We start from the raw sequence: 19,000 nt of genomic DNA on the forward strand, positions 1-19,000 counted from the left end.
GGAGGAATAGCAGAGAGGTTGATACCTGGATGAAGATGGATGAATGAATGAGGGAAATGTGGGAAGTCAGGCAGAAGCCACGGAGAGATGGCTGAGCAGAGGTGTCTGTGTACACATGGCTGTGTCACAGGATGGATGGACAGGATGTGGCATGAGGCTGATGGATTTATAGATAGAGGCACATCAGAGGAGCAAACAGGATGGGTTTTGGAAAACACACAGTTAAAATGAGTTTATCTTCTTGTCTGCAGCAGGTTTATATGGCTGACAGCCTCCAGTGGAGGCTTTTGGAAGAATAGGGTTCAATTCCTTCCTGATGACCTGAGTGTTGGAATGTGTTCTATGGAGCAGCTGGCTTCCCTGAGGATTCAGCTCCCAGGCTTTGGAAGCACAGCACAAAGCCAGGCAGTACAGGGCATTTATTCACAGCTTGCAGGTTACAAATAAAGGCATCACACTGACTTTTTTTCTGCACTCCTTTACAGCTGCTGCCAACAGGTAGAGGCTCTTTAGATTGTTTTTCCCAGCTCTGTATTTTTCTTCTGTATCTTCCCCCAGTTCCCACACTTCACTATTACTAAAATATTTAGGCGAGGGGTGGGGGGGGGAGGAAGCAACCAACCAAACCAGTCCTTAATCTCAGAGGTATTGTCATCCTCAGACTCAGTAATTTCCAAAGCCTTGTGGTATCACTGCTGCTTTTTGCACAGCAGTTCACTGCAGATAGAACAGCAATAATGGCATTTGTAGCTGCTGTAATTGCAGAGTTCTGCTGAAAGCTGGGACCAGTCCTCAAGGAAATTATAACCTGCTAACACAGCATGTGCTGGGTTTTGATTTTACATAACACATAGTCCTTCCTTCTCCTGCAATTCCTGTGGCCTTTTAGTAGCATTGTCTGAGGCTTCTCCTCAGAGCCTTGAGGCTTCTGTGACAGACTCCCAGTGGTCCATAGAGGAGCAGCCACCCTCCTGCTGAGGTCATGGCTGATCCATGATTTGGGATGATCAGGGGACTGTAATTGCAAAGGAACAAATGGTACTTCTTTACCAATTAGCAGCACCAGAAAGGAAAATAGTGAAAAGTTTGTGGCAGTTTAACAGGGGCTTGGGGAAAATATTAATATTTTTTCTTACATCATTAATGCTGAGAAGGTTTCCATGGTATTTGCATTTGAAATGTCAGCACAGCTGGTGACTGAACACTCCATCTCTCTCTGCTGCCAGGCAAAAGGGCTTTATAAGCAGCAGAAAATGCTGCTTATAATGACAGAAAATTGGGCAGGTTCAGAGGTAAGTATGGATAGAGTTTGCAGTGGTTTAATCTGGTGCTGCACACACCTTCCTGTGCCAGTTCAAGGTGCTTCAGGCAGGGCTTTGTCCTTCTGGCCAGATGCTCTCACATGCAGTGATGTGTACACTGACCTATGCAGCAAGACCAAAAACTCGCCTTCTTGTATCTTCAGCTTTGTGTTGTTGCAAGCTGTTGAGTTTAGCTCAGCATGGATCCCCTGGAGCTGGGAATCTGGGCAGGTGTGAAAAAGATGACACTTCTCACCTTCTTACTGGGAGAAGTTCAGTGACTTTGAAAGGAGCTCCTGAGAGACAATTTTGGAGTCCGTTCAGTGGGAGGTCAGCTGTGTGTCTGTTCTTGAGTGCTGAGCTTCTCTCTGACCATGGCCTCTCCTTCAGGATGCCATCGAGGCCATTGCAGAAAGTGCTTTTAAAACATCTCCATACCCTGTGATCCTGTCCTTCGAGAACCACGTGGACTCGTGAGTATCTGGTGATTGGGAGAATTGCCTGCTGTGTCCAGAGCAGAAAATACACTGGCATGGGCTGTTGGGTTTTAGGCAAGTGCTGAGCTGAAGTGAAGCATTAATTGAGGTTTCTGAAGCAACTGGAGGTGGGTTAGAGCTGAAAGATGAGCCTTAACCTGCAGAGTGGAATGATCACAGTTGTGCAGGCTTTTACCTTGGAGTTACAGAGTATGAGCATGGGAGTTGGCTTGGGAATGGGACCTCAACATCTGCATAGCTGAGATGGTTTTGTGGGTGGAGGACATGGATCTCGAGGTGGTTGTTCATGCCAAACTCTGGATTTGGGCATTTGCTTTCCTCTTCATTCCTGCCTAATCTCTCCTAGGCCCAAGCAGCAGGCAAAGATGGCCGAGTACTGCCGAACCATTTTTGGAGACATGCTGCTGACAGAGCCGCTGGAGAAGTACCCGGTACGAGGGAGCTGGGGCAGGAGGGCACTGGGGAGGCCTTTCTGGAAAACTTGGTCACTCTGGTGTTGGGAGGTGCCACAAGAGCGCAATGCCATGGACATGGATCCTGGTTCATAGGGATGGGTGGAAGACTCTGTCACAGAGGTTTTCTGGTTTAACACTATCACCCCACAGGCTCTGGGCACTGAGCTCTGGCTGGCCAGGATGTACCAGTGATTCCAGGTGTGTTCTGTACATGGCACTGGTCCAGCTCTGTCTGCCAGCACTTGGAAATGGGAGCAAGGGCCTAATCCTGCTTCTAGCCTGGAAATGTTCCCTTCCAGGCATAGGTGGGCAGGTCAGTGCCATGTGCTTGAAATAACTGAGGAAATCTCCCCATCTGCTTGACCCCAGTCTTCATCTTACCTGTACAATAGGTATTTCTGTGGGACCAGTGACACCTTTGGTGCTCCCTGATCATGTTGGTGTCACAGCTGCCCTGCCAGGGGACATGGTTTTGAACATCTGAGCAGGGCCTGTGTTCTGCAGGGCATGAGGCAGGTCCTTGGGGTGTGTAGAGGAGGGACAGCTGGCCCAAGCATCTGTTTGAAAGTACTGAGACCCAAAGAAGAGCTGGTAAGTAGCAGTGAGCCAGCAGCAGCTGCCCACTGTCCAGCCCCATGTCCAGGCAATAGGAACAGAGGGATGAGGCGGGGAACAGTTCAAGGGATCAGCTAAGCTATTAACAGGCCTTTGCTGTCTGTGCAGTCTGTCACATGTCCTTGTCTTGAGCCACCTCCTCTGGGATCTTTTTTTAAATCTGCTGCAGGCAGTGTTTAAATCTGGCCCAAATGCTGATGAGGGACTGAGGATCTGGGATAATGAGAGAAGTAGGTGGAATATAAAGCCAGAGGTATGCAGACGCCTTCAGGCCGTGTAGGTGTTTTTTTAGCAAGATGGGTGGCTAGGCAGCATGGCAGAGCCTGAGAGGTGCAAAATGCTGGTCTGAAACCACAGGTGAAATCTTAGGAAAAATCTGCATTAATCTAGTGGGATATGCTGGCAGATGGAGGAAATCAGGTGTACAGTGAGTAAGAAATGTGTCTCTGTGCTGGCACAGGAGAGGTGAGTGTTTGAATTCTCTCTGTGATGAAGTTTATCTGTTGCAGCTGAAGCCAGGAGTTCCTCTGCCAAGTCCTAAGGATCTCTTAAGGAAAATCTTGATTAAAAACAAAAAGAATCAATCTATGTCTGGGAAGAGGCAGACCTCTTTGAAGAAAGGGAGGAATGTGGAACCAGAAACCATTGAGCAGCCAACCTCTGTGGATGCTGAAGATACTGGTATGTTTGAAGGGAAGTGGGACTAATAAAACTGATGGGTAAAGCTTCCAAATCACCCAGTATGAGCTTGGGGCGAGACAGCACTAGTCATTAAATCAGTTATCCCAAGCAGCAGCATAAAATTGGAAGAGAAATGAAATCTTCATAATACTTTGAGCACTTAGTCCAACCAAAAGTGACAATCGTTCACACCCTGCCCATCATCCCTTAGTGATTCACTGATACATGCTGGCTTCTGGGTTGAGAGAAGGGGAATAAGTTGTTATTACTTGTAGCTCTCTGATAACCACAAATTCACCACAGCCTAGTTCTTCACCGTGAGGGTCTTGGAGGTTCATAAAACCTTCAGCCCCTCTCTCCTCCCTTCCTGTCACCTCTTGGCCTCAAGGCCCCTGTGGTAGAACAGACCCTGTCATGATAAGAGCACATGAAGTCATGTGAGGACAAGGTGAGCACTGCTGCAGAACACCTGGAAATGGACATTTATTCCCACAAATATGTGTGATCTTGGAGGAGAAACAGCCCAGTGGTTGTCACTCCTGAGTGTGAGGGAAGCCTGCAGCAGGAATGGTTTGGTCTCCTGGGTGTGCTCAGTGTACCAGTTTATTTGGATTTGGCCAATAAAATTGTAGGATTCTTCCCCTCAGTGTTCCAGCATTACTTGGTAGGGAGGTCTGGCAGAGTGTTTCATTGTCATCAACCTGCAGGGTCCTGTCTGTGTCCTGCTGATCCATACCACTGATGTGGGCCTGTGTGCTTAGTCTGGGCAGGTGATGTGGCTGAAGAGGAGCCAGAGGAAGAGGATGAACAGCTCAGAAACCTGGATGAAGAAGAAATTAAAAAGATGCAGTCAGATGAGGTGCTGGCACTGTTGGTTCTTTTTCTTTTCTGTCTGGATTTTTGCTGCCTTCCATTTTTCTCTGGGGCCTCACCCTGTTGAATAGAGATGAACCAGAGGTGCAAAGGGGAATGAACCTGCTGGGAGCTTTCCATCTGCCACTCAACAAAACTTTTCCAGGAGAAACTGAAGAAGAGAATTTTTGTTGCAAGCATAAAGAATGTGGCAGAGGAGTTACTGCTGACTCTGCATGATTTGGAGATAATGTTTGCCTTGGGGTGTTGGAGAGGCTTAGCCTTGGTCTGAGAAGTTGTTAGTGAAAGTGCTGCTGCAGAAGGGGGGGGGAGGAGATCAGCATTTCCCTTGAATAAAAAGTGTACTTCCCATTTCCATCTCCCTGGTATCCTTTGGAGAGAAGGAAAAACAATATCCCCGCTTTGTCCCAGACTCCATGTTATGATGGGTCAAAGAGGTCCTGGGCTTCGTACATCCTCCCTGGAACCTCTCCATGTGCCTTGGTTCCATTTTTGCCCAGTTGCCTGGAGATTCTGTGCCCCTTCCTGCCATGGAACTGTAGGACTGAGAAGCCAGAGAAACTGGAGCACTCTGGTCAGGGCAGCCACCAGAGCTCTTTGACTGGGAGGCCCTGGTGCAGTTTGTTTCATCTCCAGGAAAGGTCTCTTCATCTGTTTCCTTTTGGATCATTTTCTGCTCAGGGCACAGCTGGCCTGGAAGTGACGGCCTATGAGGAGATGTCCAGCTTGGTTAACTACATACAGCCCATCAAATTCAACTCCTTCGAGGTCTCTGCCAGTAAGTCAAGCTCAGTCCCTTTGGAATCCAGGCCAAGTGCTTCCTGGATCCGTCGTTCCCCTACACGGAACGGGACTGGGCGTGCCTTGCTCCTAAATGCTTTATCATCTCCTGTTTCCAGAGAAGAACCGGAGTTACGTCATCTCTTCCTTCACCGAGATGAAGGCTTGTGATCTACTGAGCAAGTTCCCCATGCAGTTTGTAGAGTATCCTTTTGGCAGCCCTCTTCCAGTGCCACTGGGTGCTTGGAGTGCGAGGGAGATTCTTGACAGGATGCATCCTGCTGTAGCCAATGTCAAGGCTGCCAGATGCTTGTCCTTAAGAGGAAAGTGTATGGAAGAGGAGCCTGGGCCTCTCTGGGGTCGTGTCTGGATGGCTCTGAGCATTTGGTAGCAGAGCTCCAACAGTTTTTATAATGGGAATATGTGGGCTGGCCCGAGGGCACAACAGGAGCTCTCCCGACTTGCTTCCTATAGAGCCTGTAGATACAACAAGCGGCAGATGAGCCGCATTTACCCCAAAGGCACCCGGATGGACTCCTCCAATTACCAGCCCCAGATGTTCTGGAATATTGGCTGTCAGATGGTGGCACTCAACTTCCAGACCATGGGTGAGTGTCAGGGTGTCCTCCAGCCTCTGAGCAGGTTAGGTCAAGTGGTGCTGGTCTCTGGGTGCTCCTTGTCCCCTTCTCTTCCTTTGCTGCCTTTTCCCAAGTGCTGTTCTCCTCTGACTTATCTCCCACAAACCAACAGCACTTTTCCATGCCCAGCACAGAGCTGGTATGCACACACGTGGGCTGCTGTCACCCTGTGCCTGGGCACTGTCGCTGGCTGTCCTGTTCCACAGTGTCACACTGAATCACATCCATGAGGGCACCTGCAGCCCCTGTCCCCCAAGTTGCTACCTCTACAAGGCAGAGGCACAGCTCCATCTGGCCACAGCACTGACCTGTCTGTGCCATTATTTCCAGGATTTTGACCTGAACAGGGAGGAAGGGCCTTTCCTTGCTGCACAACCAGCATAAGAAGGAAAGAAAAGCCTTGAGAGAAAGCTGTTCCTTACCTCTCTTCCTTCCTCAGAGGGCTGTGTTATGTATAGAGCATAGGGAACAAAAGGGAGTGAGTGCAAGGTTGGTTCCGAAGAGGATGACACAGTGCAGGCAGGTGCAGAAACCACCAGGCAGTGTCCTCAGAAGTGTCAGACAGAAGATGGACTCCCCAAAATGAAAGGGGGAAGGAGCAGAGGGGCTTAGGCACTTACTTATTCCCACCCAAAAATAGCGGGTGCTCCTTAAAGCAGGTTTTAATTTAGTTCTGCCCATGACTTAAGGAGCAAGTGCAAGCAAACCACTTCCCTTCCTTACAACAGCTGCTGCAATATTTTTCCCTGTAGGGTGCTGAGAGGCTTAATTAGTTTTCAAGATGGCTTTGTGAGCTGTGGGCTGGCAGGGGCTGGAAGCTTCCGGCAGCTTTCAGCTCCCTCGTAGCAGACAGGCTGCCTGTTCCTCCCAGCCCTGTCTCACTGTGTTGCTCTGCTCTCAGATGTCCCCATGCAGCAGAACATGGCCCTGTTTGAGTTCAACGGGCAGTGTGGGTACCTGCTCAAGCACGAGTTCATGCGGCGACCCGACAAGCAGTTTGATCCCTTCTCCGTGGACCACATCGATGGGCTGGTGGCCACTACTGTCTCTGTCACGGCAAGTACAGCCTGGAGGACCCTGTCCTGTGTCACCCAGAGGGACTCTCAGTGCCCCATGAACCCGTGGAGTCCTGGGGGAAGGCGTTACTGTGGCAACTCCCAGGCTTGTCACTATTTTAAATTAATCACAATCACATGAAAATGGAAAATGAGCATCTGCTGTGCAGAGGCAGCCAAGGCTGTGCTGGTGGGGAGGGAGGAAGTGCTGAAGCAAGAAATAGGGGTGGAGGTAAAAGAAGAGCTGGAGCAGAAAAGCTGTTTTGGGGTGGGAGAGTGACTTTGGGGAGAAGGAATGCGTGGGTCCTTCTGTTTTTTTCTTCCCAGCAGTTTCTAACTCCGTGTGTGTTGTTCACAGGTACTCTCTGGTCAGTTCCTCTCAGACCGCAGCGTGAAGACCTACGTGGAAGTGGAGCTCCTTGGGCTGCCAAGGGACGCCAAACGCAAACACAGAACCAAACTGACCTCCACGGCCAACTCCATTAACCCGGTGTGGAAAGAGGAGGCTTTTGTTTTTGAAAAGGTGAGAAGATTTGGTAGTAATTTAGACAGAGAATCCTTAAAGCTCCTTATGGCCATGAGCACTGCCTCAGGAGAGGTCAGTGCCAGCAGAAGGGACCCCCTTCTGGAGACATCAGGCCTGGCTTTGGACACACTCAGGTAACATCCAAACAACAATATCCAAAACAACTCTCCATCAATATTTCCCAGAACAGACAAGGGGTAGCTGGGAATGGTTCTGGAAGTAAAAGGCATCCAAAGTCTCCCCTCTGTGATGCCCTCTTCAGACCGATCAGTTTGGAAAACTTCCAGCACCAGAAAGGAACTGAATGTCTATGGTTAAACTGTCAGTGAGAAACAGCCAAACTGGAGCAGTAATGCGACCGGTTTCCAGTTGTGCCAGAACATAGAAAGCTGCCCTGTCTCTCCCCAACAAGAATTCAGTGATCCCCAATCCAGCTGTAGGGCACAGGGAAGTTAAGTCAAGTACACATTACACAATTAATCTGTCAGGCACAGTATGAAGCTACAGATATTTTCAGCCTAATTGGCTGAAATATTCTCCTTTCAGAAACACTCTGAGACTTCACTCCTGGCAGAATAATTTTGAGTTCATTTTATGGCACAAGAAAACAGGAAAGGAGGAAGTCAAAAACCCTTATAGCAATGTTACCATGTTTGCTAAAGTATCCATCCCGGTTCATTCCATTCTCCAGTGAGTTGCTTCCTGGAAGCAGTGGTGTGGAGGGTTTGTTGCCCTGGTTTTGTCTTTAGGTAACCTGTGATCCGGGGCAGGCTGAGAAGCCTGCGTTTGGTGGAGTTTCTGGGCATTCAGCTGTCTACAATAAAGTGTGCCCTTAAATTACAAGATGCAGAAATAGGCAGTGCCATCCTTGAAGAGATGAAATTGGTTGGTTGGAAGGAGGAGGAGGATGCTGCTTTCAGGAGTTAGAAGTGAGGACACTGGTGCCTTACTCTGCTTTTGCCTTAGATCATGATGCCTGAGTTGGCTTCTCTCAAAATTGTGGCTTGGGAAGAAGGAGGGAAGTTCATTGGCCAGCGTATTATTCCCCTCATCGCAATGCACCCAGGTAAATCAGTGGAAATTCCTTCAGCTTTTGTGCCCTTGAGACCTGTCCAGTGGGAGCCATAAAGATGATACAAACAGCTGCATACGTTGCTCCTTAATCTCCATGCCTGAGGCAGTGTAACCTTTAAATCTATCTTGTCATGGCCTTGGCTTTATCCCATGATATACTCCCCATGCCCTCCTGTAAAGAGGGCCTTGGGCTGCTGGAGCAGGGAGACAGGGAGGGACAGGATGCTGCCAGCTCAGCTCCCTCTCCTCTCTGCCCCAGGCTACCACCACGTGTGCCTGCGCAGCGAGAGCAACATGCCGCTCACCATGCCCGCCCTCTTTATGTTCCTGGAGATCAAGGACTACGTGCCGGATGCTTGGGCAGGTAGGGTGCGCTGGAATGCGCAGGGGGTGCTTCTGGCCTCCTCCAAACTCTGATTCAGAAGCATTTTTCCAGCCTGGGAAGTGCTTTCCTGCTGTGCCCTCAATTCCTTGTCAGGGTGGGACTTGAGCACATGCCAGCATCCTGTGACAGCCTTGCAGCCTTGGGAAGAGTATGGAGGCTCCCACTGCCGCTGTGCCTGGTTCCCACCTGAGGTGCAGTGCAGGTGTACCAGGCTCCAGTGTGGCATGGCTCAGCCCTACTGTCGTTCAGAGGCAGGGAGAGGTTTCCTTGAGGGAATAGGTGACATCTCTCGGGGGCTGTGGAGAATGGGAGATTTTAGGAGTGATGTTCTTCCCTGTTGGAAGAGAAGGAGGGTTCTTGCTGGTACTGAGATATGGGGACCTTCCTTTGAGAAGGGTCACAGCTGGATGAGACAGAAGCCTTATTGGAGGGATCAACAGTCACGACCAAACCCACACAGAGTGCAACAGTGTCAGCCACAGGAGCTCTTGTGAATACTTCTTATGTTTGTTCTCTCCTCCCCTGTGTTCATATAAATGAACCTTATTCACTGGGGAAATCCTGATAAAGTGGGTTTATCGCATTTTTATAGGAAAGATGAGGTTTATACAACATTGGACTGGAATTGGAGCAGGGAGCTGTGCAGGTGAGAAAAGTCTTACTCTGGCCCTGGATTTTGGGAGCAGAGTTCTCAAAATCACCTCACAGAACTGCCCTGAATATAAGTTGTGAGTCATGGCCTTGGGCTGGGATTGAGGTGAAGGAAGTTCCCTTCCTCCCTCCCTTGTGCTGTCAGGGAGAGGCTGGTTTCAAGCAGAGAACACAAACTATTCCTTCTTCGCAGTGTCCTGCGCTGGGCAGGGAAGATGAGTTGATGAGTTGTTTGCTGTCCAAGCCAAGCCCTTCTCTCTGTTTCCAGATCTCACTATTGCCCTCACCAATCCCATCAAGTTCTTCAACCTGCAGGACAAGCGCTTGGTGAAGCTCAAGGATGCCTCAGGGGAGGTAAGTTTTTCCAGGTTCTGTTCTCTAGAGCACCTTGCATGGATTCAGCTTGAAATAACAGAGTTTTCATTTACCTCTTTGTTTTAGAGGTCTGGCACACAGACAAACCTCTCATCTGCTGAGACTAACGGGGTGGCAGGCTCCACTGGGAAACCCAGCATTCCTCCCTCTAATGGGTCCACAGGTAAGTTTCCAAGAGTTTTCAAGCATTCAGGAATCTTGGCAGCTTAATTTCTTCTGTACTGACACCAACATTCTTCACATGGCCTGTGTTCTGGTGAGCTCTCCACTGGCTATTTCCAACCTGGACATCCAAGATGGGACGTTAACAGGAACCTCTTTTGGGATTTCAGGAGCAGCAGTATTCACCAAGGATGAAGCTGTGTTAGAAGTGATGCAGATGGCAGGTAACTCCTCGTGCTGGTCACGTGGGCTGAGGCCCTGCCTGTCATCTTACATTCCCAAGGTGTAGCCAGCAGTAAAGACAAATCCTAGGAATCTTGGGGCCCAAGGACAGGTTTCCTTCAGCACATCTGCACTTCCTGTGCAATGTGTTGTTCACCTGCTCCTGGATGTCTGAATGCAGTGTGATGCCAATTCCTGCAAGCATGGGGCCTAATTGTGCCTCAAAACCAAATTGAAGGTACAAGGGGAAACCTGTTTCACTCAGGATATGTTGGCAAGTAACTGTCATGTACATTGCTTTTTTAGAAGTTATTCCTAAACGAAAGTGTTCCCCAGGACAGAATATGTACCTGGGGAGAGGCATGCCATGGTGTGGAGCAGAGGGGGCTCTGGTGTGGATGTGGTGATTAGGGACATGTGTTGGAGCTGTATGCTCCAGTTTCCTCACTCCAAGCCTTGGGAAGGAGCTGGCCCTGCTTAGCCTTTTTATTTTGTGTTTCAGAGCCTGAGACAATCAGCCTTGCTGAGCTGCAGCAGAAGAAGCGCTTCCTGAAGCTGCTGAAGAGGCAGGAGAAGGAACTGAGGGAGCTGGAGCAGAAGGGAAGCAAACAGAGGGAGGAGCTGCTGCAGAAATACTCTGCACTCTTTTCCGAGCTGGCCTGTCCTGGGGGCAAGAAAAGGACGATACGCACAAGGAAAACCCAGAAGAAGAGGTAACCACAGCCCAGGGGTCACTTTCCCAAACCAAAACAAGGATCCCCAGGGAAACATGGGCTCCCCTTCTCTGCAGGAAGATGGAGCAGTGCAGGTATCTGCAACCCAGGGGGGTTGTTCCCACTGAGGGCAGGTGGGAAGGTTGGGATTATACTGGCATGGCGAGAAGCAGCATGGGCCCTGATTCTTCTCTGCAGGAGTGTGACCCCAAGTGATGCTGGTACCAGTGCAAATCCTGTAAAAGCAGCAGAGAGCATCGATCACTGCTGGCTTGTGGAGCTGAGGGAGAGGCTGGAGATGGACCTCATCTGCCTCGGGGAGGAGCACCACAATCGGATCCGAAGGAAAAAAGAGCAGCATGCCACTGAGGTGAGGGCTGCGAGGGCTGTCACCTGAAAATGTATCCTGGGACAGCCCAAGAAATCCCAAGTTATTCACTAAGCTGAGCTTGGGAATGTGGCCCCAGAACACACCTGGCACACGCATTGTCAGGTCTATGCCAGGTAACTGAGAATGAAGACATGAAACTTATTTGTTAGAAGCCCTAAAAATCCTGCAGAAACATTTTTTTGTCTGCTGTTTTTTAAAAAAAGAGCAGCATTGCCCTGGAGCACATCAGGCTCCATCTGCTCCAGCTCTTCTGATGGCTTAGCACAGAGTTAATGTGCTTAGTGGCTTCACACATTGCCAGGTGCCACCTCTCTGGGAGCCCAGGAACCCTGAGAGCTGGGGTGATGTGGAGGTGGGCTGAGGGTTCACCAGTGGCACCATCAGAGCATCTTCTGCTGTTTGACTTGGTGGAAGTCAGAGTCCAGGTGAGGGGAGTCCTGCAGGTTGAGCTCAGCCGAGGCCAGCAGGAGCCGTGGTGGCGCCTGGGGACAGAGTGCAGGCCATAGGTGGTGGTGGTAAATCCAGCATATGCTATCTGTTCCAGTGAAGGAGGAGTGATTCCAGGCTTGGGATGCCTTTTCCCATTAGTGTTTTCTGCAGGAATTTGCACCGATACACCTTAAATCTTCAGTTCCCTGGTGCACCTTAGGCTTCACAAGCTCCTTGCAAACTCTGCAACCCTGAAGGGAAAATAACACTTGGGCACTGGCTCACCTGGGAATCAGGCTTCTTACCTGGGAGAGGAGCCAGGGATGAAACCTTCCTGTCTCACAAGTGTCACTCCACTGGCACAGTGGGGCCTGTGTGTACAGCTGAGCTCACTGCTGTGCCAGTGTTCACACCGAGCCTCATGGATTCAGAATTTGTGGCTCCTGGAATTCAATGCAGGGAGGTGTACAGCTGACTTGGGTGCAACTGGATACAGATGGGGGGCAGTGTCTCATCCTGGTTTTGTTCCCTTTTGGTCTTGTGTCCATCCCTTGAACAGCAAGTTGCCAGGATCCTGGAGCTGGCTAAGGAGAAGCAGGCAGCTGAGCTGCGGGTGCTGAGGGACACGTCAGAAAGGTAAACATGGCAGTGGAATCCCAAATAATGCCCAGTTCTGCTCCAGGCCAGCACTTCCTGCTGGATCTCAAAGCTCTGCTCTGCAGCCAGGGAGTGAGGGTGGGAGAAGAGAAGCCTTTTTTTCCCTTTGGCAAGAAATGGAAGCAGGGGGATGTAACATGGAATCTCACCCAGTGGTATGGGGGGAAGATGCCTCTTGTGATTCCCCAGAACAGCGTTCCTGCCACGAGATGCCAAGCAGGATACAGTGTTCCATCTGCAGTGAGCAGCCTGGAGCCACTGATGGGGAAGGATAGGAAATAGCACTGCTGGTCCCTGGCTGCCACCTCTGTCTCTTGCAGTCAGGACCTCACATTAATCCCTTCAAGGGACTGATCTGCTCCATCCTCTAAGTGAATTGAGCATTTTGGCTCCAGTGTTTAAACAAACTGGCAGAATCAATTGACTAGTTTCTAGCCAGACATGTATCCATTTGTTCTTGCAGGAGTTTTGTCCTGAAGCTAAAATCCTTACTCATTGCTCCTTCCCATTAAATCCTCTCTCAGTATTTAGTTGTGAATTCAGATAAAACTCCCTCTTTCTGTGTCCTGTCCCAAGCCAGAGTCTCTTTTCTCAGCTATTCAGTATATTCAGGCAAGTTGAAGGAAGCAGGTGATTAGCCAGATAATGGTTTGCTGACAGTAGGATGTCATTAGTACAGTCACATCTGCAGCTGGCTGGGAGAAGCTCCAGAAGGTTTTCAAGATCTGGAGCAACAGGCAACAAAATGGCAGTTCAGTTCAGCAAGAATAAATATAAAATAATCTGAATTGAAAACCCTGGCCATAGCCCAGCTGTGCACTGGTGTTGGCACTCAGGTAAGAGATCTTCAGCTGTTGTGGATGCTCTTCATTCCCAGGTCTGCAGTGGCCAAAGTGGCAAACAGGATTTTGGGAATGGTAGAGGGGGAAAAAAAAAAGATTGAGTCAGTCTTGTGCCACTGGATGTGTCTGTATAGAGCTGTCCCCTTTTCAGTGTGCCATTTCAAACAAAAAAGTCTTTGAAAGAGCAAGAAGAACAGCCAGCACTGAGGAGGAATTTGTGCACAAAAAGGAATTAAATGGGACAGCTAGGAGAACAGATGTTTGAGGGAATGTGACAGGAATGTGTAAATCATGAATGGTCTGCAAGAGAAGAGGGAAGTGATTGCTCACTGTTTCTCATAGGAAAGAAGGGTGGGACGCCCAGTGACTGTCTCAGGTGCCTCTGTCACATTGTATGTAAATTAAGTACTGTTCCTCTCAGGGCAAGGAGCTATGAAATCCAAAAGTAGAGGTAAACTCCAAAGTATGAGTGACATCATGGAACATGATACATGCACAGATACTGAAGGATAGACTGGAAACTGGGAAGGTGGAGGAGGGAAAATTTCCTGTATGCTTGTTCTTTCTCACCCTTGCTTTTAGCATGTGCTGCCTCCACTGCTGGGGCAGGACATGTCCTGACTCAGGAGTTAAAATATCCTTAAGACTCCAGGCCTTCTGCTGCACAGTCTCGTACACTTGGTGTTTCTGGACAGCGGAGTGCTCCAGAGAGCTGTGGATGGAGGATGGCTCTGCTGGCTGGGGCTGTAACCAGGCCTGTATCTCCTCTCTTCTCTCCACAGCAACATTAAAGACATTAAGAAGCGGATGGAGGCAAAGAGAATGGAGCGGGTCCAGGCCATGCTGAGGAGTACCAGTGACAAGGCTGCTCAGGAGAGGTGTGGGAGTGGATGTTCCTGGGCTCTGTCTGTGCAGGATGCAGGGTCTCCTGCTGACTTGGAAGCTGAAAAAGTAGAATTTTGCATCCAGTTATTTGCCTTATGGCTCAGCCAAATTTGAGTGGTGCTTTATTTGTCCTGCCTAAAATTACAGCAGCTTCTCCCTGTGGCAGGACAGCGTGGGCATGTAACATGCCTGTTGATCAGTATGGCACTGATCAGTACTGACAGATGGGTTTTATGGAAGAACAACAGCTGGATTTTACAGGGTTTTATACTTTCCTTTAAAGGTTGAAGAAAGAAATTAACAACTCCCACATTCAGGAAGTGGTGCAGACAGTCAAACGGGTGAGTTCTGTGGGATCAGGCTGCCCCAGTGGCTCTGGGTTCTGCAAGGGGGTATCAGGGAGAGCTTGGTCAGCGTGTCTGGGGCATTTGTAACCCACGGCTTGGGAACAACGGGAAAGCCTGGCAGGAGGAGAGACACCTCAAGGACCCCAGCTCTGCCCTTTGGAGACTCGGTGCCAGACAATGCTGAGTCTGTGTCTGTCAGTGAGTGTCCCTCAGTGAGTGTTGGCATGTGAGTCCACATGTCCATCCATGTCTGTGTGTGTCTGAACCATGTGGGGCTATTTGTCCAGCTGTGTCTGTTTGTCCATATCTCTGTGTGTCTCTCCATGTCTCTGTGTTGAATCCATGTGTGTGTCCCTGTTTGTATGTTTCTATGTTCACATGTGTCCATGTTTGTATGTCTGTGTCCACCTGTGTGTCTGTGTCCATGTGTACCTGCCCCTTTTTGTCTGTGTGTTCATTTGCCTGTGTCCCTGTGTCTGTATGTCCCTGTGTGTATCTGCATGCCCATCTATGTCCAGGTGTCTTTGTGTCCATGCATGTCTGTGTATCTTATGCATTTGTCCCTGTGTCCATGTATGTCTGTGTGTGTGTCCTTGTGTGAGTCCATCTGTGCCTGTCCATGTGTCTATGTCCGTGTGTTTGTGTCTCCATGTATCCCTGTGTCAGAGATACTTTGTGTCTGTGTGCATCCATGCATCCGAGTGTGCATGTGTGTCTGTATCTGTGTGTCCATGTGTCTCTATGTCCAGGAGTCTGTGTCCTTGTGTGTGTCTATCCATGTATGCTTGTTTGTCCATCTATGTCTATATCTGTGTGTGTCCCTGTGACCAGGTGTCTGTTGTTGTGTGCTGTGTGTATCTGTCCATGTGTCCAGGTGTGGGGGTGTCTGTGTCCCTGCATGTCTGTGTGTCTACATGTCCTTCTGTTCCTATGTCCATGCAGGTGTCTGTTTCTGTGTGTCCCTGTGTCTTTGAGAGCCTTTGTGTCTGTGTCCATGTTTGTCTGTCCTTGTGCTCAGGAGCGTCTTTGTGTGCCTGTGCTAGGGGGTGTGTGTGTGTGTTCCTGTGTGTGTCTCCATGTCTGGGTGTCCATCTGTCTGTATCTGTCCATGGGTGGGTGTGTCCAGGTGTCTGTATCCACCTCCATCAGTGGCCTTGTGACTGTGTCCCTATGTGTCTGTCCCTGTCTATCTCTAGCTGTGTCCTTGTGTGTGTCCCCATGTCTATGTCCCTCTTTGTCCAGACAGTCTGTGTCTGTCCATGTCCAGGTGCCTGTGTCCATCTCTGTCCATGTCCTTCTGTGAGTGTGTGTCCAGGTCTGTGTGCATCTATGTCCATTTTCTTGTGGGAGTCTGTGTGTCTATGTGTGTGTCTGTGTGTATTTCTGTGTGCCTGTGCCCGAGTCTATGTTCATGTGTCTTTGTGTCCATGCACGTCCATGTGTCTACGTGTGTCTGTCTGTCCACATCTGTGCCCATGTGTCTCTGCCTGTGTCCCCATGTCCAGGTGTGTCCATATGGCTGTATCCAGCTGTCCGCATGTCCCTTCGCCTCTGCCTAGGCATGTGTGTGCATGTACATCCACATGTGCATCCACGTGTCTGCCTCTGTGTGTCTGTGTCCATGTGTGCCTATGTGTGTATCCATGTCTGCCTGTGTCAGTGTGTGTGTCCGTTTGTCTACATCTGTATCTGTCCACAGGTCTGCCTGTGTTCGTGTGTGTCCATGTGCATCAGTGTGGGTCTATGCGTCCGTGTCTGTGTCCATCTCTGTGTTTGTCCTTGTGTCAGTGTGTCCATTTGTGTCTGTGTTTATCCATGTGTCTGCCATTGTTTGTGTGTATGGCCGTGTGTGTATGGCCATGTGTGTGTCCATGTCTGCCTGGGTCCATGCCTATGTGTCTGCTTGTGTCCATGTGTCCCTGTTGTGTCTGTATCCATGTGCGTCCATGTCCTGTGTCTGTGTCCCTCTCTGTTCATTTGTCTGTATATCAGGGGTGTGTGTGTCTGGCTCCAGGGGTGCATGTCCAGGTGTGAGCATCTGTGTTTCTCCGTGTTTGTATCCAGTTGTGTGTCTGTCTCTGCGTGTCCATCCAGATTGGTGTGTCCGTATCTGTGTCCATTTACATGAGCATGTTGGTGTCTATGTCCATGTCTGTGTCCTTGTGTGAGCATGTGGCCACGGGTGTCTGTGTCCATCTCCCTCAGTGTCCTTGTGACTGTCTGTCCGTGTGTGTCTACAGCCAGGTGTCTGGGTCTGTGTCCATGTATGCCTGTACCCAAGTGGCTTTATGTGAGTACTTGTATCCCTGTGCCTGTGTGTGTCCAGGTGTCTGTCTTTATGCACATCTGCCTATCTGTGTACATCTGTCTGTGTCCCTGTATGTCTGTGTCCATATCCCTATGTCCCACATGTCCGCGTGTGCTCACCTGCCAGGCTGTCATGGTGTCTCTGAATCCAGGCTGGGGTGTGGCTGCTGCTCCAGGCCTGCCCTGCTGGGCTGAGCTCAGGCTCTCCTAAGCCCTTGCTTATAAAACTGGAACCTGAAGGGGGTTAATTTATTCTTTTTGAAGGTGACAGAGAAGACTGGCAGGTTCCAGCAGAAACTGGAGGAGAAGCAGGCAGCAAGTCTCCAGTCCATCAAGGAGAGAGAAAGCCAGGTAAGGACAACGTTTCGGGTCAGGGCTATTCCTTGGCACAGCAAGTCCAAACCCCCAGAGAATCAATCTTTATTGCCACCCTCAGCCCACCCCCTCCCAGGGGGTGAGAAAGTGGATGAGGGGCCCACACAGAGCCCAGAAGCACCAACAGCTCATCCCAGAGCTCTTGGTCTCTCTGCTTGGCTCCAGTGTGTGGGAATGACATGATTCTCCATTTGCAGCTCCAGCAGCAGGTACAGGTGGAATACGAGGAGAAGTTGAGAGCTCTGAACATGGAGGTTCAGGAGATGGTGAAGAACTACACCAAAGCCAGCTTTCCTGGAGAGTCACAGACTGGGAGGAGAGCAGGTCAGAGCATTCCTGAGGGAGAACAAGGCTCTACAGACCAACTGGAAGCAAACATCCCAGTGGCAGAGGTGTCCAGGCTTACATTGGCAATGACTGAGCCCTTGGGAGCTGGAATGGATGTAGAGATAGAAGAGAGCATATTCTGAGTCCCTTCCTTACTTGTTCATTGCAAGAAAGTATATGGTGAAGTAACAACCAGCTTCACAAACTACTACTCTCCTGTTCTATTCTGGGGAGCTCCTGAAATCCTTCAGGAATGTATTACATTATCCCAGATAGCTGGAAGTAGTCTGGAGAGCTCACCCTTCAGAGTACTCCCCTCTCTGTCTTCCCCAGCCTGAGCTCTGAGGTATTTCAGCAGTGGGAAAGGGCCTGTACCTGCAGAGCAGCTCGCTGTTGGCAGCATAGCAGCAGCTACAGGAATATTTACTTTGCATTCAGACCAGTTTTTAGAGTCAGTTCCCTCATCATTCCTCACATGCATCCCTTCACATCAGTCCAGCCCTCCTAACATCTTGCACACGGTTCATTGAAACCAAACACAACCCCTTAAACAGTTCTACAAAGGGACACCACAGGGGGGGTGGGGGTGGAAAGTGGGCTCAATCACAGCAAACCAGACCGGGCTGTGTGTGCTACAGGATAACAGTTACACCTGAAGCTGCATTAATAAACAATTCCAAATGCTGCTATAAAACAAACCAAACTCCAGCTCAAGCAGGTATGAGACAGCATGTTCCAAGCCTAGTCTGAACACCCAACACGAGTGTACATTGCCCCTGTGGTGTCACCAGAGTACTGGAATTATGGATTGTACATTTCTGAGCTATTTATTTTCTAAAAAAAATTAAAAATTGCTCTTCTTAAACAACTGGGTAACTTGTTACTTAGCTGCAGTTAGTGTGTGTGTGTGTGTGTGTTTGCCCATGTTTGTGACAGTGTAGGTGTGTGTGTGTCTCAGTGGCAGTGTCCAGGTGTATCCGTGTCCCTGTGTGTCCCTCTGTCCATTTGTGCCCCTGTGTTCATATGTCCAGGTATGGATGTGTATGTCTGGGTGTGTCCATGTTTGTGTGTCTGGGTGTCCGTCTGTCCCTTTATGTCTGTATGTCCACATGTGTGTGTGTATGTCACGTGGGATTGTGTCTGTCTGTGTCCATCAACCCAGCTGTGTTGTGTCCACGTGTATTCCTCTGTGCCTGAGTGTGTGTGCATGTCTGTCTTGGTATCCATGCAGCTCTATGTGTCCATGTCTGTGAGCATGTGTGTGTCTGCATGTCTGTGTCTCTGTATCCAGGTGTGTGTGTCCATGTGTCTGTCCATATCTCTGTCCCAGTGCCTGTGGGTCTGTGTGGCTGAGTGCATGTGTGTGTCCCTGTGTGGGTGTGGCTCTGTATCTCTGTTCTCTGTGTGTCCAGGTCCCTGGGTGTTTGTCCCTGTGTG

At 49.7% G+C, this 19,000-nt stretch overlaps 2 protein-coding genes across 5 annotated transcripts in view; both read left to right on the forward strand.

Moving 5' to 3' along the window:
- Positions 1-18,428, forward strand: part of PLCB2 (phospholipase C beta 2) — a 42,850-nt gene extending 24,422 nt beyond the window's left edge. For 2 of the 4 annotated variants that reach the window (XM_032112873.1, XM_032112871.1), the window contains exons 12-32: positions 1,692-1,774; positions 2,145-2,229; positions 3,378-3,549; positions 4,311-4,408; positions 5,104-5,200; positions 5,322-5,406; positions 5,686-5,810; positions 6,742-6,896; positions 7,254-7,418; positions 8,388-8,487; positions 8,755-8,859; positions 9,800-9,885; positions 9,973-10,069; positions 10,239-10,292; positions 10,793-11,003; positions 11,202-11,373; positions 12,383-12,459; positions 14,105-14,200; positions 14,491-14,548; positions 17,126-17,212; positions 17,434-18,428. In XM_032112873.1, the coding sequence (XP_031968764.1) occupies positions 1,692-1,774; positions 2,145-2,229; positions 3,378-3,549; positions 4,311-4,408; positions 5,104-5,200; positions 5,322-5,406; positions 5,686-5,810; positions 6,742-6,896; positions 7,254-7,418; positions 8,388-8,487; positions 8,755-8,859; positions 9,800-9,885; positions 9,973-10,069; positions 10,239-10,292; positions 10,793-11,003; positions 11,202-11,373; positions 12,383-12,459; positions 14,105-14,200; positions 14,491-14,548; positions 17,126-17,212; positions 17,434-17,706 (2,481 nt within the window). In that variant the 3' untranslated portion in view covers positions 17,707-18,428. Of the gene's footprint in view, positions 1-1,691; positions 1,775-2,144; positions 2,230-3,377; positions 3,550-4,256; positions 4,409-5,103; positions 5,201-5,321; positions 5,407-5,685; positions 5,811-6,741; positions 6,897-7,253; positions 7,419-8,387; positions 8,488-8,754; positions 8,860-9,799; positions 9,886-9,972; positions 10,070-10,167; positions 10,293-10,792; positions 11,004-11,201; positions 11,374-12,382; positions 12,460-14,104; positions 14,201-14,490; positions 14,549-17,125; positions 17,213-17,433 lie in introns of those variants that run through there. The other 2 variants (XM_032112874.1, XM_032112875.1) reach the window with 2 other exon arrangements.
- On the forward strand, positions 14,559-19,000 carry LOC116445838 (keratin-associated protein 16-1-like). Its single transcript, XM_032112881.1, has 2 exons — positions 14,559-16,708; positions 18,855-19,000. Exon 1 carries the CDS (start codon positions 14,822-14,824, stop codon positions 16,586-16,588), a length of 1,767 nt encoding a protein of 588 aa, XP_031968772.1. The 5' UTR covers positions 14,559-14,821; the 3' UTR covers positions 16,589-16,708; positions 18,855-19,000.

Source organism: Corvus moneduloides, chromosome 6 (genome assembly GCF_009650955.1).
Source record: "Corvus moneduloides isolate bCorMon1 chromosome 6, bCorMon1.pri, whole genome shotgun sequence".
Taxonomy (NCBI): domain Eukaryota; kingdom Metazoa; phylum Chordata; class Aves; order Passeriformes; family Corvidae; genus Corvus; species Corvus moneduloides.